Source organism: Rousettus aegyptiacus, unplaced genomic scaffold, assembly GCF_014176215.1.
Source record: "Rousettus aegyptiacus isolate mRouAeg1 unplaced genomic scaffold, mRouAeg1.p scaffold_m13_p_10, whole genome shotgun sequence".
Lineage (NCBI taxonomy): Eukaryota > Metazoa > Chordata > Mammalia > Chiroptera > Pteropodidae > Rousettus > Rousettus aegyptiacus.
The window spans coordinates 89,592,580-89,618,096 of NW_023416285.1; the positions used below are offsets into that span (position 1 = coordinate 89,592,580).

The 25,517-nt window shown below is 40.8% G+C and overlaps 1 protein-coding gene and 1 long non-coding RNA gene across 2 annotated transcripts in view; one reads left to right on the top strand and one right to left on the bottom strand.

Moving 5' to 3' along the window:
- CUBN (cubilin) overlaps window positions 1–25,517 on the top strand; it is a 224,919-nt gene that overhangs the window by 63,420 nt on the left and 135,982 nt on the right. The window contains exon 28 of the mRNA XM_036226882.1: window positions 15,949–16,099. Within this exon, the coding sequence (XP_036082775.1) occupies window positions 15,949–16,099 (151 nt within the window). The remainder of the gene's footprint in view (window positions 1–15,948; window positions 16,100–25,517) is intronic.
- LOC118607811 lies at window positions 4,403–10,737 on the bottom strand. The gene is made up of 2 exons (XR_004952858.1): window positions 10,494–10,737; window positions 4,403–7,154 (listed from the first exon to the last, which is right to left on the bottom strand). It is a non-coding gene; the product is annotated as an uncharacterized LOC118607811 (long non-coding RNA).

The following is a 25,517-nucleotide window of genomic DNA, read 5'->3' on the forward strand; positions in this document are numbered from 1 at the left end:
AGATCCCATTGGGAATCTATCTAGTCCATCCTCTGGGCAAAATAAAATGATTCAGATTTGGAAATAAAATATTCATTGGGAGGAAGTGTTGGTTGCTCAAAGGAGTAAGACCGTATTGTTCATACAGTTATGATAAGCCAACTTTAAGGATTCTTTCTGTATTTTACATCTTGATTTCACTTATTCACTTTTTATTTTGAGTCTGAGTTTCCATGTGGAAGGAGATTTCTTACAGGTGATCGAATATACAAACAGAAGTGATGGATCTGTGAGAAATCAGCACAGACATGTACAGGGAGGCCAGGGCGTGTTTTAGGTCAATAGGGAGGATGAGTGTGGAGAAGAACGAGAGGAAGACCAGGAGGTTATTGTGTCATGGAAGCGAGTAGAATAGCAGGTGACAGTGGTCCAGAAGGTGATATTGCCAAGGAATCAAGAAAGGTCAAGGTCGAGGCGTGTCCCGTGGAGATCAGCGTGACTCTGGGCTGAGCAGTGTTTGAGGGGTGGCGGGAGCAGGAACATGACTGTAGTGTGAAAAGGCATGAAGGGGAGAGAGTGAACGCAGACCAAAGTCTAAGTCCGTGAGTTCAGTGTCTGAGTTCTCCTGACAGGTCATCATCAAGTCCTGGCCTCTTTTCTCCCATCCTCATCCTTCATTTCCCTAACTGGTCCTCATATGACAAGCTCGCATGGGACACCTCCCTTTGCATGTTCTCTTATACATCATTTCTCTTAAAATGTGGCCCAGGACTGGATGCAGCTCTCCAGCTAACCTGGCCAGGACCTAGCATGCTGGGACTATATTATCTGTTTATATACTTCTGGTATTGTAAGCTGAGGGTAAGTGAGTTTATTGTTAGTCGTGTCATAATGCTGGACTCTATTAAGACCGCTCATCTCTAGGTCACTTTAACATGAATTATAAAGGTTTCATAGCCATAGATAGGATAATATCCCTAGTAAGTCCTATTTGACTGTTTTGCCTAAGGGTTCCCTCACATCATGGTCCCTCTAAATCCTGGTTCTCTGGTCTGTAGAGAATTATTCATTTGCAAATTATTCATTTGCATAAAGATTCATTGACCATTGGCCTAGAGCATCTTCAAAAATAATTGATAAAAATGTCAAACAGGATGGTGCCTGTTTTGAATACTTGGAAATGATAGATTTCTTTGGTTAAAATGATCCGTTGTTGAACACTTTTGCGATAGCACCGAACAACTTGGTAATAATAATAGCTGATCTTCATCAAGCACTTATGACAACAACCCTGTAGTGGGGGAAATATTGTCCCCATTTGACAGGTGAGACAGTTGAGGCAGATACAGGTTGTCCACAGTCACAAACATTACAGGTGACAGCAAAACCAGGCTTTCTACCCGGCACTGTGGCTCCAGGTCGATGCTCTTAGCCATGACACCACACACCCTCTATCTATATGCTCTTTCACAACTTTCTCTCCCCCTCAGAGGTGACATGAGGGAGTGTCCATGGAGCCCTTGGATCTACCACTCTAGTGACACTGTCACAAAGAGAAATTTATGGAATTTTAGTATGACTTCTTCATAGATTATCAGTGGTCATTTATTATCACCACTTTCTTTGCTACATACTGACAAATTGTTTTTAGTGTCCAATTTAGAATTTTTTCAAAAATTCTAAAAGATTCCAGAGTATATCTTTCCTACATTTTGGAAGTTGAATGATATTTTTTCTTCGGATCTCTGGCAGTCCTCCTATTTTTTATTGTTCTGCTTCATATTCTTAGATGCAGGTACACACTCAAACTAAACTATGGGAAAAAGATGAGTGTTTGTGAAAGGTCCGTTACTCTGAGGAAAGTAAGAAAGCTCGTGACACGCGGGATAAACTGAGACGCGGGGAGAGGCCGGGAGCAACGGCGGCTTCGTGGGTTCGGCCCTCTTTCTCACTGCTTTGTTGCTTCTCCCTGCACTGCTCACTCCGTTCCCATCTCTCTCCGCGGAAGCTTCCTCTGAGTTTCTGCGACCTCACAATTTTAGTTTTAATGGAGCCACCCAGCCATGACTTTGTATCTTTACCTGATCATTTGCCTCAAATGCTTATAACCAGCTGGACCGCCCCTGTCTACAAATTACTAGCACAGGTGGCTCATCTTCGTCAGCTTGATGACAATGGCATGGATCTAGCCTGCTTTATGGATGGACACCCCTCCGGGCGGTATGACCAGCTCTGGGGCAGTGAGGTCCAGCCCTCCAGACAGAGCTGCTTACAGATCATGTGTGTGGGCAGAGACAGACTCTTTGAGTCGGGACATGAGTTCTGCTGGCGTGCTAAAACATTTCTTGAACACTCGTGAATTCAGCAAGATTACAAAATTCATTCTGTAGTTACCGTACCTTTCAGTACTGTGGAATGTACTGAATGTAGAATTCACTTAAACTTGACAAAATTCATTTAAAGGATCGACTGTCTTGTCTTTTAAATTGGATTTCGATGTCTCTTCTTCCAGTTTCAAAATATTCTAGGAATGTTTCTAGAATGTGCTATCTTCTGCAGGTGTTGGTCCAATCCACATTTTTGTCTTTCTTTCTTTTGCACTAATGATAGTTTTTTAAAAACAGACATTTTCTCCTAACTGTGCCATTTCTCAAAGTTTAGCTAATTTGCATGTGCACTCATAACATGGTCAGAAAACTTCTCTGTAGCCCTATGGGTCCGTTGATTCCTTCAGAGGTTTTCTCTTACTGTTGCAAAAGTTATTCCTGACTTTGATGACAAAATTTAATTTTTTAAGCATCTAATTTTTTTTTCTCTGCTGCTTCTCTTTTTTATTTTTAATTGTAATCTCCTTTTGAAGTCTGGCTCCCTAAACCTGGAGGCCTGTGACTGACATGTACCGTCATCACAGGCTCTAGGGAAAGCGGTCCCTCTCGCCTAGTGTTCCGGTCAACCACTTCTTTGCTGGCCAGAATTAGTCCTGAGCAGCACTTCTCTTCAGTATTTACATTCTGAGAGACGGGAGTATATAAAGAATTCATTGGGTGCCATGGTTTTTCCAGAAAAAGACATCTGAGAAAAATCCAGGTGGTTGAAACGATCTCCCATTGCCGCCCCTGGGTGCCTCTTTTTGCTGCACTTGTCTTGACATATTTCCTTTAAAAAAAATTTGTAGTCTCTACTGAAGAAGAAGCCCATACTTGAGTACAAAGCATCTCTAACCAGCTACGAAATTTGGCTACATTTCAGAGTCAGCTGGGCTCTTGTTAGAAAAACACATTCCTAGACTTCACTAGACTTCCCCAATCAAATCTCTGGGGATTCCGGTAGAGTGAGGTCCCCACAGGTCCCTGCCGTCTGTGGCCCATTTCTATTGTGACAGCACATTGCACCCTCACTTCAAGGCTCTCTCCTGGGAAGTTATAAATATTTAATCAGTATCCTCTTAACATATACCTTTGACTGCTACTAAATGTTTATTTTTCAATAGGTCTTATTTTCCCATTGCTATAGCTGAATTATATGCTTTGTCTCATCAAGGCTTGGCGATACTGTTATTGTGTTTATCTCATTAAAAAAGTCGGATTTACTCTGCAAGTTTTGAACTTTAATTCTAAACTCCGCCACTCCTTCCCCTTATTGTCTCCTTTGCCACTATCGTCTTCCATTACACCCTTTTATACCTTTTTATGCTTTTTCCTTTTCTACTTATGGAAGTTTCGAGTGCTCTTGATTATGTCAGTGACTTCTGTCAAATGAATTTCCCATTACTCTTTATAAGAAGATTCATTCATCTCTTGCCAAATCCACTTGCTGATGTCATCATGTTCACCAGATGTTTATATCATTGTTTATTTTTGTCACACTCTCATGCCCTCTTTCAATTACAAAATAACACATTTCAAAGTAAAGAATGGACAAAAACATCACTCATGTTCCTGAATCTTTCAGTTTTACACCCACTCTTGTTTTCTTAGTCTGCAGCCTAAGCAACATTTTCCATACTGACTGTGAAACATCAGGCCCCTGTGATATTTCAATTAATTAAGGTGATCCCAGCTGTTGTTGCAGAGAACTCATAAATTCTCAGACACTTAATAAAATACTGATTTATCTCTCAGTCACATCAGAGTTCAGTGCAGGTGTTCCTTGCTTTGCACGTGGTGATTCAGGAACCCAAAGAGGAAGCCAGTTTGAGGAAACCACATAGCTGTTTCTGCCACAAATGTCGGTGGATGTTTCACAAATAAAGAGACCTGAATTCTAGTAAATCTAGGAAATGCTGAATTAAACACAAACAGGGTTTGTTTTTTTGTTCTGTTTTTGCTATTGTACCTCCTCAAGCTGTTACTATCATAAACATGCATTGTTCATTCATGTATCCATTCATTCAATCATTCAGATATATTTCAGACACGTAAGCTGAGGAAATACAACTGTTTTAGTATCAGTTTTCCATGTCTTCACAGAGGAGATGTGTTAATTGATTTATCACAGTAAAATTTAATTACCAGCTGGGTTAAGTGCTATCAGGAAATATTATTGGGCACCCTGAAGACAGGAAATGGGAGAACCGAGCTCATCTGTGGGTCAGAGAATGCATCCTGTGAAGGTGTGAAGGAAGCTGGAGGTTCACTAAGGGAAGTGGTGTTTGAAGAGCTGACAGAGATCAAACCAGACGCTAGTTAGAGTGGTAAGGACAGATTTTAATCAGTAATATACTACTGCAATAAGGAAGAGGGTCTGGTATGAACCGAACTCAGCTTCAATTTGTACAGATGTGATTGGGCATTTTAAAGGGAGAAAGAGGGAACTCGGAGGGGATAGAGTCAGGGAAGTGAAAAATCGTACGGGCTTAGTCAGTGTGAGGGTGTGATTAGGCCAGCTGAGTCTGTTAGCTGGCAACAAGGGGAGTTAGGGTTCCTCCTCCCGCAGAGACTGGCAGACAGGGGCCTTATCCTCCCCGATGATGACATTCCAAAGGAATGGTTTTCAGATCCTTGAGAAAGGACACTCCTGAATTGTAGGAGATATTTCTACATCTCAGAAGGACGAAGACTTGCGATTCTAAGTCCTTTTTATTAAGCGCTCTAACAGAGGGTGGACAGGGACTTTCTCAGGGGTGACTGCTATTGGCAGCCTTGAGCTTTCTCAGGCAGGCACTTGAAGGGTGCTGGGGTCATCCTTGGGTTGTGGCCTTGAGCTCTAAGAAACTATATCACTGTTTAAGTCTTATAATGTGGAGGGATGAGTGGATGAAATCATTTGTGCTGAGAATCTGTAGTTCAGTAGTTCAAGTTTGAGACCTAGTCGAGAAGAAGGCTCAGAGGAGCCTGATTAGGGCTGGACCAAGGAGAGAATCTTTGTCAGAACTGAGAAAAAACAGTGTGGCCGAGGCGGAGCATGAGGCTTCCAGGTGGGCAGGGACCTGCAAGTGGAGGGCATTGTGGGCATGTGTAGAGTTTCGGTGACTCCCAAAGAGCCGCAAGAGGCCTTTCAAGAGTGTGAGCAGGGAAGTAGCTGAGATTACTCAGAAGGACACTTGTAAAAACTCTCGTCTCGGGAATCGGCTGAAGGGAGGGGAAAGGTAGAGGTGGAGATGCACCGCTGCAGCCCAGGTGAGGGAGGTGGCGGCAGCTCTCCACGTTGCTGTGGAGGAGGATGCCACGGAAGCATCTGAGAGCATCAGGAGCTAAAGTCAACAGAACTGGGTGAAGGATCGCACAGGAGGAGGGCGGGACACTGAAGGAAAGGAAGACATCAGGGCACAGCCTAGTAGAACCGCAGACAAGGGCAACGAGCGGGAGAGAGAGCAGGGCCACCCCGAGGGAGGGGGCCGCCAAGGGCAACGTTCCGGGTGTGCGAGTCTCTTCCCAGCTTTCTAACTCGTTAACATCTATTGGACGTTCGTATTCCATAGAACGTTCTCAGGGAAACATTGTCTTAGAGATGTTTTCCAAGTTTTTCCCATTTTTATCCTCATACAAGTAAGTGAAACTTGACATCTCAGATGTTTTGAGAATTGCAATAATAAATGTCTGCTGTTGTCAGGCACTCTGCTAGACACTTTGATAGATATTGTCACTTATCCTCACGATAATCCAAGAATTGTGTATTTTTATGCTCATTGAAAAGATGGAACCAGGACTTGCATAAGTAACAGTACTCAGGGTCACACCGTCAGGAGGTGACAGAGCCCAGGGCTGTGCTCAGGTCTGTCTCACCAGATAGTGAGCTCTGGAGCCCTCCTGCATTCAAAACTTGGCTCCTCCAAACTAGCCGTGGCCTAGGGCACAGAATTTACCCTCTTGCTGCCTCAGTTTCCTCGTGTGTAACATGGAGGGAATGATTATACTTATTCATAAAGTTGTTATTAAATAATCCACATATCTGGCAAATATTGCGTACTCAAGAAATGCTTATTTTTTCCTCACACGCCTTATGGAGAGAGCATCCTCCCACGTGGCCATTCAGATTCTTCTTCCAAACGTACAGGATGTTACCCTTATAACAGCCTCCCTGTCCTGGAAATGCCACCTTCATTCCTCGTGACCTGTCTGTCACTTACGATGAGTGGCTGCTCCTCTCTCTTGAGGTCCGACTTCTCCCAGGTGCAGCCTTAGTTTTTCAGAGTTCTCTTTCTCTTCCAAGTTCCTTTACTCCATGCATACAGCTCTTGCTAGAACTTTGACTTCTCTTATCCTTTTAAAGACTGCATCCTCTCTAATAAACGGAATGCGAACAGATGTTTGTGTTTGCAGCACGCGTCATAGCTGGTCCCATGAAGACGTGCAGGTTCTGCACAGGTCTCAGGAACAGCAACCTTCGCTTCCAGATTTCTTGCTGTAAAGATAAACCACTGTAGGAAGTAACGCCAGACACTGCTCTTTCTGTTGTGGTTCTTTCTCTCTTTCTGGGGTTTCACTTGAAAGCTTTCTTATATCTGCTAACTACTGTGGGACGCTAGTGATAAGCACAGATTTAATTACTCATCTTTTGGTTACTCAGAAGAGAATGTCTTACAGGCGCCCAGGCTTGCTTCTTTCTTTCTGTGTGTAGCCTGCTTCGTAATGCGTTTTGGCACTCTTATTGAAGGAAACAAGAAAATCTTGAGGAGTCGATGCCTTTCAAAGTGTTGAATTCCTGAACTTCTATATACCTCAGCTTCCAGAACTCTAAAATGGGGATAACAGTACTACCCGCATTACAGAGCTGCAAGGAGTTTTAAATTAGGCGAAAACAAACGAGGGGATTAGAATAATACTCGGCTAATGAATATTACTTGTTAAATGCTAGTGAATATTGTTTATCATGATCTCAACGTAAACAGAATTTTTTTTTATATTAATTTTGGCTCTCCGAAACATTTTCCATAAGTGAAGAGCTATGGTTTCTAAAACAGCCCTCCCAGTTGTAATTAGCATATGCTGAAAGCAGGGCTTCCATTCCTTGGCCTCTCAGTTTCAAAAGCCCCAAGAAATCTAGACCTAAAACTAAGATATAGGGTAGTTAAAATCCTCTTTGCCAGTTGGGAAAAATCTAGAGGAGCAGATCATGTTTTATGTCTTAGCTGCAAAGGGTCTGAGCGGGCTTTCATTATCATGGCACCTCCTTAAACACTTCTGGGCAGATGAGTCATGCTTCCTGGAACTGTCAGAGAAAGTTTGCTTCTAGGATGCCTGGCATTCTGCTTAGAATGTAGAGATAAGTTATTTTAATTCTGAGAACAGCTGCGATTCAAAAACATGCATGAAAAAGGATAACAGTACGTCGAACAATTCAATTTATGTTGCTATACCAGAAATAAATCTAGTGTTGCACTAAGTATGATTTGCATTTAAAAGGAATTAAGAATGAGGTGGATCTATTGGCTAATTAAGCCAAATACTTTGGAGTGAAGTATAACGAGAAGCATTTTATAAAAAAGAAAGTTGAGACTCTAAAGTTGCCCAAGTAGAATGTGATTTTTTAAATGTTCATCTCACTGTGATTAAAATCCCTCTCCTCAAAAGGAAAAGCTGATCTTTCCTGACCATACTTCATAATGAAGAATTTTCATGTGATTGCGTTAATTTGCTGCAGTTAATGAGGCAAACATACCAGGCATCTAAAGAGAGCCTTTGCTCTCAGATTCAAAAGAGATGCTGTGTGTTTCCCCTCCCAATATTCTCTCGAACAGGAAGGACATTATCAGAATGAATAACAATCAGACCTACCAATAATTTCCATACTACCTAGAAGCCACCAAAAATCACATTAGATGCTCAAAACTCAGAATTCTGGTATCCATTCTTCCTTCCCTGGTGGCCCTGGCCTAGCTCTGCTCCTCAGCTAGGTCACAGGAGGGGGCAGGTGGGGGCTCTTCCATCTGACAGACGTGCAGTATGGACTAGAACGCGTAGGTCCGAATGCTGAATTCTAAAACTAAGAATCGTCATTACAGATTTTGGTTAATTCTTATTAATTGTCTACTTTTTAAAATAGGAAAGATTTCCAATAGCAGTATTTCAGAATTTTTTAAAATGCCGTCTTTGCAGTTATAGCATTTACTCTTTATTTAACAGGATTTATTTTCCTGGTCTCCCTGGATGGGAAGAGTCTGCCTGGACTTAGGGTTTAGTTCCTTCCATCTCAAGGTTCTATAATTTCATGTTGTTCTATGAACCGAATTCTTCCCAGTTTCCGAATCTGTCTGTAGCAGATGGCTTTTAGGAGGCAGAATATGTATTTTTTCTAATATTTAGTGTTTCACTGTCACAGTACAGTTGACAGAGGGAAGGCTGCATTTCATGGAATGCAGTGTTCAAGTGCACACGGGGAGTGCGCCTGGCTTTCAAAGCACTTCGTTTAACTCTAGGGAGGGAATTTGGCGTTAACTGCTCCATTGGTGACTATCGCAGCTTATGTTCGTGAGACGTCTAGTCTCTGATTGTCTGAAGGAATTCTTTTTAAATAAAGAATTAGTCTAATTAATAATAAAAAGTTAGTTACTATAAAAAGGGAGCATTAGGGACAAAATATAGTTTTAAGTTAATGCTGGAGATTAGATAATAACATTTTAATGGACTAATTTCCATGCATGGTCTTGAGATACATGTAAAAGACTCTGATGATAGTGTAATATTTATAGTACACCAGCTGGGTAACTGAGGGCCTACAAGGGAATGGAGTCTGGGGACTGGAAAAACATTACTAGGGCGTACCTACATTGCTGTGTCGATTGGTCCCCAAAGATAATGCTTTAAAAATTAGCTTATCTGATGACACAAGAATATATAGTCACTGCAGAAACTTCAGAAAATGTAGAAAAACCTAGATAACACAAAGTAATCTGAATTACATCACTACTAATAATATTCAGTGGTATTTATTTCCTACAGTCTCTCCCTGTATATTCACTTTATTTTACTATTCAAAGGAGATCATTCTGTACACACTATCCTATAATGACTTTTTTCCATATAACAATAGCTCGTGAACTTTTGTCTCTGTTATCTGTTATACCACATCACTTACAACACTGCATAGTCCATCATCACAAAGCAGCCAGTTCCTGTGGAGCATTTAGAATCGTTTCAAATTTCCACTGTTATAAACAAAGCTGGAATAAATATCTTTATAGTTAAATCCTTGCACACATCCATGATTAGACAATGACCGAAAAAAAAAAAAAAAAAAAACCACCCAAATCAGCCTCTGTGGCTTTTAAGATGAGTAATACGGAGAAAGCAGAAGTAAAAATGTAAATGCACTATTAAGAGCGGACGGCAACCAGCCACCACATGGAAAGGGGACTTTATGGTCTGTGTTTGAAACAGACCTCGAATTCTGAGTGACACAGAATAACCCAGAATGTGGTCTCTTGATGGGTTTCACGCTCTCATGCAGAGCCCAGCATTATGAGTAATTGTTCAATTTTAGATGGGTATTTCACACTTCCTGCCCCACCCTGTGAGCACATGGCTGTGTGGCTTTTCCTGTGTCTGTGTATCTGAGTGCGCAATGCATGGCCATGTGTCTGATGGAGGACACTTTGCCTCCTGGGGCCATCACAGAGCCATCTCCGTGCTCTGCTTATCAGCTTTCCTCTTCAACATTTGTCTCATTTATACGCTACAGTTTGATTCATTTCTACCCTCTGGGCTTTCCTCATCCACGATGGGCCTCTTTTACCCTACTCTTTGATTCTTATTTGGCATTTTCTATAGTTATTACAGAAACAGTTCAAAGCCTCTCAGATTTGAAGTAAACTCTGACAGTTCCAAATTGATCCTGGAGATACCTGCGTAAACTTCAGCAACGATGTGCTTAATACCCACTCTGATGAGGCGGCGTCCGTAGATCCTGTCGCAGTTGTTTTTCAGAGAGGGGGAATCTGAAGAGGTGCCCTAATGCACCAGCCCTCACCCCTTTGGAGCGCTAGTGGCTAAGCCGCTAGAGCTGCAGGCCGGTTGGACGGAAAGAGGGGTCAGGAGGCTGCAGCAGGAAGGCACCTGCAGAGCCACTCTCCTCACCTGGGGTCCCTCCCCTGTCCACCTCACCAGGACAGTTTCTGCTGTTCTCTTCTCCACCGTCCCCGTCACGGCCCGCCATCTCCCTCCGTGGTCTCCTCCGCAGTGTGATTCACGGCGGGCTGTGCGCCCCACACCCCGCCCCACACAGCGTTCACACATCACCAGGTCATCATAGCGACGGCCTTCCAACTCCTTACAAGTGATTCATCGATGCACTCCTTTCCTGTCTGGTTGGCCAGGGATGATTCCTGTGAAATGTTGTACATAAGTCAGCTCAAGTTCTCTACACCCATCATATATTATTTTTTTTTTTCTCAAAGTTATTTCTGGAATGGTTTCTTTGGGGAAAATGTTGGTTCCCTTTGCCTTGGAACAAGAGTTAGAATAACATTTTGAGCACATTCCACATGACAGGCCTCATATTCAACCTATTACATGATTTGTCTTATTTTCTGTTTACAACAACTTTGTAAAATAAGAACCATCATGATGCCAGATTTTTTTTTTTTTTTTTACTTCTACAACACCTGGTCTTCTTAGGTGGTCTTCCATCCAAGTGCTAACCATGCCTGACTCTGCTTAGCTTCCAAGATGATGCCAGACCTATAAAGAAATTTTAATTAGAGAAGTTAAGTGATTTTCACAATGTTATTCTGTAAGCAAACTTTAGAGCTGGACTAGACTGTGAACTCAGGGCCTGCCACACTGAATACACTCTAGAATGTTCCTACTGTAAAATTACTTTCCTGCTTCCAACTGAATCCTAATCTTCTCTTAGTGACATTAACTTCCAAAAACCCATTCTATGAACTCATTACATATAGTTCTCAGAAATTTAACTGTCTTCTTTACATTGACTAGAATTTTTGTTCTCTATAAATATCAGAGAATTCTCTCTCATGGCACATGAATTATTTCAAGTATATATTAAACTCCAAAGGAAAAATTTTTTGGAGTTTTTAAAGATTTGTAATGGGAAATGGGCCAGAATTTTTTCCCCCAAAGTTTCTCCATATTTTAATGACATCATCCCAAAGATACTCTTGATTTAATTTATCTATATAGACTACGTTTAGTTGGTTCTTAAAAATTAATATTCAACTACATAAATAATTTTCTTCCAGAAAAATTCAAGTAAAGAAGAAAAACAGTGCTTTTAAAAGGGTGAATTAGATGCCACTCTAAAGTGGAAAAGGCTGCGTTTTAGCTGTTACTCACTGTGTTTCTGAAATGGGTTTAGAATGTCAAGCTACACATCCCAAGCTCATACATATGAGACAATCGATTATAGTTTCATTCATTACAGTCATAAATTTTTTAAATCAAAAACAATTTAGCAACAAGGAGGCACTTGAAAAGTGCATTTCTGTTCTGGGAGTCCTTACATTCCATCAAGTTGATTTCCACTGAAGGAACAGGTTGGGTGCATATCAGCTGACTCTGGGTTTCTCCAGACTTGAGTTTCAGGGACTTTTACAAAACCCTACTCTTACAAAAATTTTAAGATATGTTTTCTCTCAGTGGTGTGCCTTCTACCTTAATATGAGTGTGGGTCCTTAATATTTAAAAGGATTGGAAGAAGTCCACGAATCATTGCATATTGCAAATGGAGTCTGAAGTCACTCATGGTCTGATAACCAATGTGTGTGCCAAATTGTCAAAACCATGCAAAGGAAGAAGATAGAGTTGGTAAATGTGGCCAGGCAAGAGATTTCCTTCCTCTCTGAATGTTCTAAGAGTAGTTGAGATATTTCTGGTCAGGGAGGGACCTAAACCACAAAAATCCTAAATGAAGTCTCCTTAAAGGAATAACTGAAAACATTCTACACAAGAGGTTTAGTATATCTATACATATCCACATTTTAAGATACATTTGATAGCTAACTTGAAAATATAAGCACCACTTAGAGTATTTTAAAAAATACCTTGAAACACAGTTATGCAAATTGATGTGCATATTCAATTGAGAATCTCAATCCTGCTCTTCTTAATTTCTACTAGTTTCTTTTATATAGACTTAACTCTAACCTCAAGTATTTGTTCAGACCCAGTAGATCGCTAGGCTTTCCAAAAGCAGGGGAAGTCTACCCTTAGCAGGACTGGTGCTTGCCAGTAGTTGCAGTGAGTCACAGCTGGAATGTCCTGTGGTTAACATTTTCTCTGAAAACAGAATCAGAGGGTTCCAACTGATTGCCATGGTAACCGGTATTTGTGTACTTTGAAAAATGACTGTTCCTGTTTTGTGTGGTAAATTTACGCAAGAATGAATTGTAGAGGTGAAGTTAGCCATCTGTGTGAATACAAACAAAAAAAAAACTGATTTAATTAGGTGTAAACTTTAGGGGGTATGGGATTTTTTTTTTTTTTGGTACAGCAGTATTGTTCTACACTAATTAATTCATTAGTTTATTTGACATATTTAAGCATTTTCATCAATTTTTATTTGATGTTTATTTTAAAGCATCGTTCTCTCCCTTCCAAAGGCCGAAACTAATTGTCATTCATCAGGGCTCCCCCACACTGCTCCCTTTGCCCCTGCCCCCATGCCATTCACAATGGTTATTTAAGAAGAAGGATTCAAGGGCTCTTCTTCAATGAGGTAATCCCATCCGGAAGGAAGGAAAAAAAAAAAATCCCTTCCCAGTCATGCGAAAATGTCAGGTTTCTTAACCTTGCTGAGCTAGGAGGCAAAAATACTATACTGCTTATGACATCAAATAGAATCTAAAATGTAGTTCCTCCAGATGTCATTAGCTAGTATTTGAGAAGATCCATCTTGCTTAGAGCCATTATGGTTATAAAGAAACATAACCTTGGGTTTCGTTGTGTAAAAATGAAATGATTAAAGGGGTGGTCACTGGACTACAAGCCAAAGTTAAGATGAGCCTTTTGGAGTGGAACAGAGTGTTTTCTTGCTTATTATGCCAGTTCTTGGGAACGGTGTGTTTATTTTCGTATTCATTAGTTTAGAATTGGAACTCAAACACTGGACTTAATAAAAGTGAAGCCGAGATAAATACCGTACGGTAAAGCAGTAATTTAGCAGTAAACAGATTACAGCGTCAGCCTCCTCCCCAACCTCTGACCTCCACCTCCTGCACTGGGTGTGGGACCCAGGGGCTGAGGACAGGGCCTTCTGTTGTTGTTCCCTCTTCTTTTTATGTTGCTTCATTCTTTCTCTCATGCTCAGTCCCTCATCATGGCGTCTGTTAAATATCTAGGATAATGGAAGCTTGATTGTAAATATACACATTCGAAGCATCAGTTTTTAAAGAATATAAAAAGGAAGCTGAAGTGATAAGCTTAAAAAATAAATCTCATCTTTATTCGTTTATTTAAAATGCTTAGATTTAATATATTTAAGAGTGATGATATAATGGACTTCCTTCAAAAATCCCTGCTCACCTCCCCCTGAATCTCACAAGCATGTAGATATATTAAATAGCCAATTCTTAGAAATCAGAATGAGACAGGCCAAGATTTACAAATCAGATTTCTTTTGACCTTGAACAGCCCCCTGCCTGGTCTCTCCTTCACAGAATGGCCACAAAGGATACAGACACTTTGCTGCCTAAAAGTAACACGCTGAAATTTAGGACTGTAAGACCCTAAGATGTATCTAACTCTGCAGGGTTCAAACAGGAGTGCAGATGAAGCCTGATTAAAATAAATGTGGTCGTGGGGAAATCACTGTGTCCGTTTGCAGGGGCCATGCCGGGAACCTGCCTTGCGCTGGGCAGTGAGGGAAATGCAGAAGTGGTCTGGGCTCTAAAGAAGCTCAGAGTCTGTAGAAGAGATAAGACATGCATGCCTATAACTAGGATATAAGGAAATGTGACCATTCCCACATAGAAGCACAAATAGAGAGCTAAAGGTTTTCAAAGGCAAGCATCATGACTGCCTTTAGGAGCCATGAAGGTGCTTTGCAGAATTTGATTATAAAACGTTTTATGTTCAAATTAGTATGTTTGAAACAGTATTTTATATCATAACATTTTAGTAAATAAAAATAATTTGGTCAATCTGGAATTTGTTGAATCTCGATTACACATTTTTCTGCACACACACGCACGCACATGCACTCATACTGTCGCATGTGTGTACTCTCCAAGGGACTAATCGAGGAAGTCCATGAGTCTATGATCAGATATCTTCCACTTTGTTGTTATAGGCAGTTCATCCCAGGGGTATCTGGAGCAAAACATTTAAAGTGGACACGAGGAGATTAAAAGAAAATATAATGGGCTGAGTCATGAGGAAGTCAGTCTTTTTGGATTATCTTTCCTTGTTGAAGAGACATGGCAGAGAGGTGGGGGGTTTTGTTTTTTGTTCTTTTTGTTTTTAGTTTAGAGGTGAGTATCTGATCAAATTATTAAAAGAGGCAGATAAAGTATGCATGACGGGATGTAAAAGTACCTCAGTGGGAAAGCCAGCAAAGACTTTAGCAAAAAAGTTTCCAAGAGAAGAATTAGAAATGGCCAATAAATATGAAAAAAGTTCAACCTCAAAGTAACACGAATGAATATAATTATGAAAATGCACACGTTTTCACTGTCAGAACCAGCTTTAAAAAATAAGAGTCATATCTGCTAAAGTTCTGCTGCACAAAAACTTTTGTAAACTGCTGATGAGAAGATAAATTGGTGTAATTTTCTGGTAAGAAATTAATACACATAAAGAGCAAAAAAGGATTATACTCTTTAATTTATGTCCCTTATAGGAATCTTTCCTGGGGACTATTTAAAGTATCAAACAAAGATTTATGTTGGCAAAAAAATTGTAAATATTCTTAGTGAACAACAGAATTGTAAATAGTATATTGGTAGCATCTTATGCCACCATTAAAAATGTTTACATAGACTATTTAGTGACATGCTTAGTATGAAATGTATGGCCCAAATTTATACACATATATATACCTACACACATATGTACATACACGTGCACAAATGAAAAAAAAATATTGGTGAGATAAACAGGTATTAACAAATTATGAACAGTGATTATCTTCAGTGGGATTAATTTTATATTTTCTTTTTTCATAGCTTTCTCAAATGTGGTTTTTAAATGATATTTATTTAAAAATGTATATTATAATACTGCTACTTACTGAGTATCTCTTATATGTTGATATATGAACACATGTCATTTGGCCTATTATTTCCTATTCTGAGCCGGGATTAGACTTTGGAGGGAATTTGCTAGGTTGACATAAAACCAAACAATATTTGGATTTCCAGATTATTGAGTTTAGGAATCATTCCTAAAATTCTCTCTATGTAACCTTCTGTTTTGAATTCTTATGTTCAGGGTTCTGTACTCAGCCCGCCTCAAGAGATTTCGCCTTAAGTTTTAAACCAAGGAACAGCGTTGGCTACATGAGTAGACTTTGCTTCTTTCATCTGACAAACCACGTGAAGTCTTTTTACATTAGGCATTTTCTCTCTGGTTCCAGCTCTACGATGGTCCACAGCGGATTGGACGCTACTGTGGCACAGATATCCCACCTTCGGGGAGTACCACAGGCTCAATTCTTCAAGTGCTGTTCTACACAGATAAGATCAATAACCACGATAAAGGATTCCAGATGCAGTGGTTCGTCCACGGTAAGCCCCACGCCAGTCTTTGTCATACATTTTGTACTTGCTATTTGGCCAAGAATGGCCTCCTTTCCAGTTCTATATTTGGGAACGATGCCATCAGCAAATGGAACCTGGGGAGTAATCGGGTTCTGGGTCTTAGAAAGTCAATTCAGACATCGATGACTCCTACAGAGTTAGGTCCAGTTAGGTTTAAGAGAGAAATCGATGTTAAAGTGGACGGGATTTGGGTAACTGCTCAAGTAAGTGCAGCGATTAATGGCCTAAGAGAAAGGAGGGAGCAGAATGACGTCTCCGAGGTGAAGACCCGTACTTGGGTATGGCGAGCAGATTGCAAGGTGGGATGGGGGTCTTTCAAGGGGCGTGGAGTAGAAGGAGATTTAAGGCTCGCCCTGACATTAGGAGAGAAAGAATATAAGGAGTGGAAGGGAATGAGTGAGAGTCAATCAGGGAGAGAAGGGAAAGGGCAAGGATTGGGCTAAAAAGGGAGCAGGAGCAAAAACCTGAAGCTAGTGGCCTGTGTCGTGCCTGCCACACGGGTAGGGACACATCAGACCCACCTCTGAACTGGTGCTTCAGAAAGCAGGTAGGATAATCATTTCCCTGAAAATGAAAACTCATTTTCAACACGAGCTCTGAAACTTCTGGACTGACCTCTTATGGCCCACGGTGGAGGGAAACGGCCCCAAAGCAGTGGTTCTCTACATGTGCTCCCCCAAATGCTGCATCAGAGTCACCTGGACCGTGTTAGAGCTGCAGATTCTTGGGGCCCCATCCTAGATCAGCAGAATCGCAAACTCCCAAGGAGGCCCCAAATCTGTCTTAACTGGTTTCCCTGGTAATTAAAGTTTGAGAATCACTCTCCTACAGTGACCCAGACCTGAAAAATATAGTCCTTATGAATATTATAGTAACAGCTCTCAGCCGAGGTCTGAGTGCTCACTGGTCTGCTTCAGTCAGTTTGAAAGAGAAGAAGACTTGTGATGTTACACCAGGAACCACACACAGACATCTAAGCTGTGGCCCTACTGTCAAAATCAGGGGTGAGCACAGGTAAAGGCATGAATGTGTGCCCTGGTTGTCTCCTGAAGGCCGCTAACGTCTTAGCACATTTATTCTATGAATCCAGTGCTACACATAACTGAATAGTCCTATTATATAGTTAGGAGGGTTGAGTGTTCTGAGATTATAGACTAGAGACTGTATTTCTGTTAAAAATATAAGAATGCGGTTTTTCAGTGTTTGAAACTATTTAGTGGTTATCCACAGAGCTACTTATAGCTTGAAATACAGATTATGAATTCCCAAAGTGAATGAGCTATGATAATTAAGTTTGTGGGAATTCTCCACCATCCTTTTCATCAAGTAGGTAGATTTAACCTTGGCGTGTCAATTTATTGACTTATTAAATGAAGGGAGTGGATTGATTCATCTCTATAATACAGTCCATCTCTAGTATTCTGTGATTCAGGAGTGGTGTGATTTAAAGGACACTAGAGACAGTGTGAAAAGACCAGAAGAAAAAGGAAAATCTTGAGAAATGACCTAGATTTTCAAGGGCCGGGGAGTATGTTCTAGAGCAGTGTTTCTCAGAGCCTCATGTGCATTAGAATCGCTGGGGCACTTGTTTAAATGCAGATTCTGATGCAAGGAGGCCGAGGGAGGCCCATGAATCTGCATTTCTAAGACGTCCCAGATAATGCCGATGGTGCCACACTGTAGACCGTACTTTAACTTTTTTCTGTGTGTTCCATTTGAAATCTCTCTTTATTTGGGGGAGTCAAAGACACCCTCTGTCTATTCTCTTTTCCTGTTTACTATTTCAAAACTTTCTCTCATTTGCTGAAAATTTGCTAAGCTTGGAACTAGAGTAATGCAACAACATTTTTCCAGCTGAGACCAGAACTGAAAAATAAAATTAACTCTGTGATGCCCACTGTATATAAATTATACATGGAAAGAATCTTCTAGATCCATGAAAAAATAATTATCATATGCTATAGTTATGCAGCACCAGAAGTTCGCAGAGTTTATATACTGTGCGTCTGAACTAGGTCTTTAACTTGAGATGGCAGCCTGAGAAGAGGGGTCAGCAGGATAGACAGGGTTCAGGAAAGAGGTTCTGGTGAGACAGGTTCCCCCATTTCTTACCCATCGGAGGTAAACCGAAAACATAATCTCATTTCTCAGTTATCCATGGTTCATTCCACAGATATTAAGGAACCGTTTGGGGCCAGGTACTGTGCAAGAGCTGGCTCCAACTCTCATACTGCTTACGGGCGATTGGGAGAAGCAGCAGACAAGCAAAATGCACACAAAGAAATATAAATGATAAGTGCCAGGGAGCACACAAAAGGGGAATTGACCGTGACAGGAAGTCAGAGCAGTCCTGCATGAATGTGGGCCCTTGACCGAAAATCGAAGAGCAAGCAGGAGTTTCGTGGGCAGATGGGAGAAGTTTCCCAGTAGAGAAAGCCCCCGTGGGTGAGCGTGCAGGCCGAGTGAGCGGCCGCAGTCCAGGGTCCAGGGGAGCAATGCTGAGCTAAGCAGTGGGCAGAGCGTTCAGGTCACACAGCGTTAGGGGCTCGGGCAGGAACAGGGGTCATGCTTTCTCTTCCATGTATATTTGTTAAACTTCAGAGAAATGAATTTTGAGTAGGATCTTGAAGGACTGAAGCAACATGGCATGTTGTGGGACTCAGAAGATTAAGATAAAATGGGAAATACAAATGAATAAATACCAAACAAATAAATACAAAGTAAATGTCAAAATTAGTCTCAATTTTCAAGTGCAGTGGTAATATTCTTGAATGTGCATTTGTGTGTGCACGTGAATTTGTGTATGTGTATGTGACTGAAAACGATTGTTTCTGTACAAGCTCCCTAAATCTCGATCTCAGAATCAGGTTCAAGTGCAAGGCCCAGGACTCCCAGCCTGACACATGACTTCCTGAGCATTGCTGCTGTGGAAGAATCCCTGCACACTTCCTTCATTTTGTCAATTAATAAATAAACCCGTTTACAAAATGTACTTCTTTGTTGAGAGCCCAAATCTTCTATCTGCTTTGAGAAAATGGGATCTACAATCAGGCTTTATTTATGGGCCCATTTTTAAAGTGGCGCGGTAGACATGAGATTAAGCCACACTGCCTTGCCTTTATGTGAGCCATCAAAGAGAGTCCCATCCTGGAAAGAAAGAAATAGTCCCCTCGGCCTGCCTGGCTCAACCGCTCCCAGTATTCAGTGCTGACAGCGTTGCACAAAGGCTGGATTCGGTCTCCGAGGCCTCCGTCTGGGTTGCTGAAGGGAGTGCAGAGCTTGCTGCAAGCTGTGTAAATAGGGGCCCCCGGCCAGCTGTGCACCCCCTTCGCCTCTTCTGCCCCGCTCTCCCAGAGGCGCCTTGCACTGGGCGATGGAATCCAGCATACAAACAAGGTCAAGCAGCCTTGTGAGTGAAAGAGTGACATTTGCAAAGGGAGAGAACCCCTCAGCTGGGAATAGCAGGGGAAGGGCTGAGTGGCATGTGATCAGGAGGTGATGTCACCCTGGATTTTCACAAAGGAAAAGTGTGGCCTTTTCTCCAGAGAGCTAGATGACATCAGCCTCTCGAATGGGGGCTGGTTTCATTTTATTTTCTTTTTAGCTATTAATGAGATTTCTCAAGGCTTGAGGGTTTTCAGAAATTGGCTCGGGGAGAACTTTTTAAAAACTTTATCGAGATCCTCCAAGGCTGGCTCGGTTTGAACACGAGCCCGTGCCTTCTTGACTACCTGGGGACACGCAGCGCTGGATCAAGGTCTTTTTAAAAATATACTTTCAGAGCCCTGGCAAAGGACCTCCGTGAAGTCAGCCATGTTTCTTTTAAACCTTCCTTCTAGCTTTTTTTCCCTCGCTGGAGCTTTTCCATTGTCTTTGTTTATCATTGGTCTTTGAGGGGAAATCCTTCTAATTTGTCATTTTTATTCCTTTTGTGACTTTGAGTATGTGTGCTGGGATTTCTGGGAGGTTTACCCTCAGGACAAAGGTTTTATCTTTGTAATTCATTATCCACTTGCCTTATGTGTGAATGCTGGGAAATCACCCTTAGATGTGAGGGCAGGTAAACTGGGCTCTAAGAGGTGATCTCCTGAGCTTACTTTCCAAAGAAGAGACAGTTTGCAACTGTGCAGCATGTTACAGCAATTATACATAGAACTGCCACCAGGTATTTATTGAGAAAAAATTTTTCATTCATTCATTCATTCAATTAACCAACCAGCATATACTGATTCACTAGCAGGTTCTGGGCTTGGTATTTAGAATACAGAGAGTTTATTGGTTTGCTCAGGCAGCTATAACAAAATGCCTCAGATTGGGTGGTTTAAACAGCGGAGATTTATTTCTCACAGTTCTGGAGGCCTGTAAGTCCAAAGATCACGGTTTTGGCAGGGTTGGTTTCTTGTGAGGCCTCTCTTGTGGGGGCGAGGGGGGGGTGCTGTCTCATTTCGACTTAATCACTTCTATAATAGCCCTATGTCCAAGTACAGTGACTCTGAGGTACTGGGGATTAGGGCTTCAGTATATGAAATTTGGGGAAGACATAATTGAGCCCATAGCAGAGAAGGAGACAGTAGTATCCTTGACTTCAGGGAGTTAAGTCATTTAGTAGGGGAGACAGATAAACCAAGTGCAGAAATAAGTCCATAATCCATGATGCTGAGGAGGTCTAGGATGGCCTGAGAGAGTTCCAGAGGCCCTCCAGGCAGCTTTAATACTAGAGCCGGTGTTAGTTCCTCTGGGTACACAGTGACACACACATGAAGCCAGTACTGGGATATGTAATGCTAGAGACCTTTAAAGAATAAAGGAGAATCGATCAGTCAGACAAATATCGGAGAGAGGAAGACATTTCTAAGGGGAAGCTGAGAGGCTTAGGATAATGCCAAAGTTTACAACTGGCAAGCAGGTCAGCTAGAGCACACGGCGTCAATATAGGCTCCAAGCGGGGTGAAAATTGATTTTTGGGAGGGCAAATAAATCTTATGCTTTACGTATAAAGTGTATACACACACACACACACACACACGCACACATATTATGTATGAATATGTATACACACACACATATATATAATATGTAACAGATATGTATCTATGCATATATAATAAAATTTAATGGAGGAGAATTGGGGGAAAAATATCTAAAAAGGTTCCTTAGAAGGGCAATAATGAGCCAAAAATGACTAAGCAATATTGAGCTCAAGGGAGTGATAGAAGTTGAGGCAGGACAGGTGTCAGAGACCAGTTGACAAGAGCCATTGTCTGTCCTAAGCCTTGCTTCTGCACGGTGCGAAAATTCTCACCTCTCAGAAGGTACGATGTTTGCAGTGAGAGCGATTTTATGAATTGTGGTTTGCAAAGATTCCAGGGCTCACTCACAAGGTCGGGATGTTAATCACACTGTCTGGTCCTAATCTCAGGCAGAGACCTTTCTCTCTCTGCTGGTGATGAATTGCTTTCGTAGTAGTGTCACTTCCTGCCAGATGGTGATAGATATAATGTCACAGAGAGAGAAGTGGTAAAACACCTGTCCGGTCGGCCTCCGCAGTAACCTCACTTAGGATGGAGAATGCCTCCTTTGTTTAATATGTCTGTGAAGTCTTGGTATTTTTCAATAAGTCTGGTATATACACATGGACGTAGACTCCTGGGATTGTTTTTATTATATAGTGTGATAAAAGGTAAATAAATCCCATTCAGTTTTGGACAGAAATTTAAGTAAAATGGAAACTTTAAAGACACAGTTGCATTTAAGTTAGAATTTATTTCTCTAAATGCTGACTTTTCTTTCCCATTCATGCATGCCGGGTCCTGTCCTGCTCATTCTAGCCCCTTCAGCCTATTTATATTTTGAACTTTTGTCTTTATAATACTCTTAGTAAGTTTTTAAGCATAGAGACTGAAAATGAATACAGTCTTAGTGTAGAACCAAAGCATGGATTTCTACGTTATGATACTGTGTCTGATTTTTATTTATGGCAAATTCCCACATGTTTTTTTCTGCAAAGTTCTTAATGGATGATGCTAATATTTAAAAATCTGTTTATAAATTAATTCATGTTTGTAAAATTGGGATAATAACTTACTATGAAAACCATGCAGCTCTTTTTGCCTTGGTTCCGGAACTTCTCCAGCGTGGACCTAGTAATCAGAGGCAGCTTTAAACACATGAAGACATTTCAGAATAAGTGGAAAAGCTAAATCCTGGCATTATTTGCCTCCTTGACAACAGCAGAAAATCTACATACACACAGTTGACCTTCACTTAATGTTGGCTCTGAGCCTTGTAACCAGTAAGGGCCTTTTAGGAGTCTTGCATCCCAATTCCCATGTCGCTACTGTTTGAAAAAGTCAGAGTTCTATTTCTACTGCTCCTCTTTGGAACAGTTATAAAAAGAAAAGAAAAAAAAAAAAAACCTCAAAAAGCTGTGACTTTCCCAAATCGCATATTGCACAATTTGTAATCATCCTTGAGATTTGGGCCAAAGCAAGGACTCTCTTCAGTCTTCTATTTGTGTTCTCATTCCCTAGCAACAACACCCCGATAGTCATCTTGCATCCTGACCAGGGGATCCCATACTTTTTCATACAACGTGAAAAAAGAGACCACACCTTTTTTTTTCATCAGTTTCGAATTCTGTAGCAGACCAAAATGACTAAATTCACACTGAATGAACATGATGTTCAGTGTAAAATGTTAAATTTTGTCCCCAAAGGTTTCTCTGTTTGAGCATTTACTTAAATATTACAGTGTTGGTCTCTAACATTACATATCCCAGTACTGGCTTCACGTGTGTGTCACTCTGTACCCAGAGGAACTAACACCATCCTTCAGTGGCATCGACTCACAAAACAAAGAATGAAAGTGGTGACATTCTAGAAGATTTAGAATTTTATGTTCTCTGTATAAGTAATGGCATTAATTTACTCAGCCCTGATATTTCCTCCTTCTAGTTATACTTACAGATTTCTCACAGGCTAAAAAATATTAATTTTCTACCTAAATCTAATTTTAAATTTATTTTAAGACATTAGTTGTGATAAAAATAAACCATGTTACCATGTAAGGAGTGAATGAAAATATGGTTTAAAGACTTATTGCGTTGATTTAATTGACATCTCATCTGTTATTACTGGACCAAATAATTATTTTAAAAATATTGATGTTAATATTTTTAAATGATGATATGATGTTTAAAATGTTGATGTCATCATTTTAAAAAATAATACTTAATGTTATCATTTAAAACAATGACAGTTATGTGCTGGGCCCTTTGGTTAGTGCTTTAAAAATATTATTATCTCATGTCTCTTCCCAATAATTCTCTGAAATAAGAAAACTGAGGGAGTCTTTAATAATTTAAATAATTTTCTCAAATTTACAAATCCAGTAAGTGATGGAATCAGGACACAAAACCATGCTTGTGGTTGAACTCCAAAGCCTATGTTTTAATACTCTGTTTAAAAATGAATAATTTTTCCCTACAACTTTTCATTGCAAAAAGATTAAATGATATCGTAACACAGAAGAGATTAGAGCTTATAGTAAGTAATTTTTGTAACTAAAGTCCCACTGAAGAAAATGAATGTTTTTAAATGAATGTATGCAGTTTTTCCTGAGTAAATAATGTTCTGGTTCCAAAGTCTCCCCACTAAATTACACAATTCATTCTTTCTTCAGTTCAAGGAGCAATAATAGGGGGAAACACATTACTTAGCAAATGACTAGTTCAAAATAGCTGACGCTTGACCTCTGGCACACCGCCTGCACAGTACTTTGTTATAAGTGCTCTTCGTTTAGAGTTGCTGCATATGGTTGATAGAATCATAGGCTTCTGAGCTGGGATAGACCACAGGGATCATCTAATCTGTCATCGCGGTTTAGTTACACAAACTAGTTTACAAGAGGAGTTATAACAAAGCAAAGAGGGAAAGGCTAGCTGCCCCCACAATAGATCGGCTTGACTGGAGGTGAACAACGAGGGATGGGGTAGAGCACTTGAGCATCTGATTAATGTGGGGCCCAGCCAGAGAGTTTTGCCTCCTCTAAGCTAAGGACTTTGGCTGGCTGGATGCCCTGCGAGGGACCAGCCCCTTCTGGTGCTGTGATCACAGAAAACAATCTTACGGCTCAGGCTTGGAGGGTCACGGGACATCACGACCATCGGCGGGGCACTCCCTGCGTTTGTGCATTTGTCGATGTGGAGCATCCTCACCGTGGAGGAAAGGTTGGGAGCTGGCGAAGAAGGACTCTGGGGCTGGGCAAGTGATGCAGAGCCCTGAGCGGGAGGCCGGGGCGCTTTTCCCTGTGAGGGTGTCATTGTGTACCAGCACAGCACAGTTAAATTGAAAGAAAGCAGGATTCGAATGAATACTTTTACATGGAAATGTGAGTGTTGAACTTGGAAATCACATAAAGGGAACACATTTCCTCTGTCCTTGCGAATGTTTGGGGGATTTCACAAAGTAGCCTTCGGCATAACTATGTATTTTAGGGGAATTTATTCCAGTGGCCTTGGTTTCATTTCATTTCCTTAGAAGATATTTTTATATTATTTTTATATATTTTTCTCAGAAATCTTAAATAATTTTTAAAATGCGTGAGGTTGATTGATTTCTCCTGAATTATAAGCAAAGAGTTTCTACTGGGAAACCATTTTGTAACTTGGTTAGAATGAGTAGATTAGAAGGAAAAGGATATAGCTAAATCAAAATGAAAAGATGATGAGATTGACTATACTTAATGAAAGATCTTTAGCTTTTCCTATACAGGAAATTAAAATTTATGTTATGTGAAAAAGTCCTAAAATCTGGCTACATTGGTTTCACTTCTCTTTAAGGGTGCACTAAGGCGAAACACCAATATTCGACATTTGGGACATCGCAGAGCATCAGATAGCTCTGATAATCTTAACATTGAATATTCATACAATGCCATATAGTAATTTAAAAGCCATTTTATAACTATGGACATCATTGATTTCTGAGCTCCTCGTATCTATTTTCCAACTCATTAACTTCATGTTATGCCTTATTCTTTCTCTCTCTATTTTTCTTCTATCCCCATCACTGAAAACAGATAACTCTACTCCATATCCGTGGCTATATGGAAATCAGTTAGAGAACATGTTTATCACAAAGTCTAGGACTGGGATGAAATCCTTGTGGAAGACAAAACTTTCTAAACTCTTACTGGCTCCTCAGTGCTAAAAGTCATACCTAGTTCTTGAGTTTGCATGTTTCCTCCCAATGCAACACCTAACCTGAAGTTCGTCTTGCGTTTTCTCAACAATAGACTTTGTCGAGTCTGAACATTTATGTCTGCTGAAAATGTATGTGTTGAAGCCTAACCCCTAAGGTGATGGTGTGAGGAGGTGGGGCCTTCA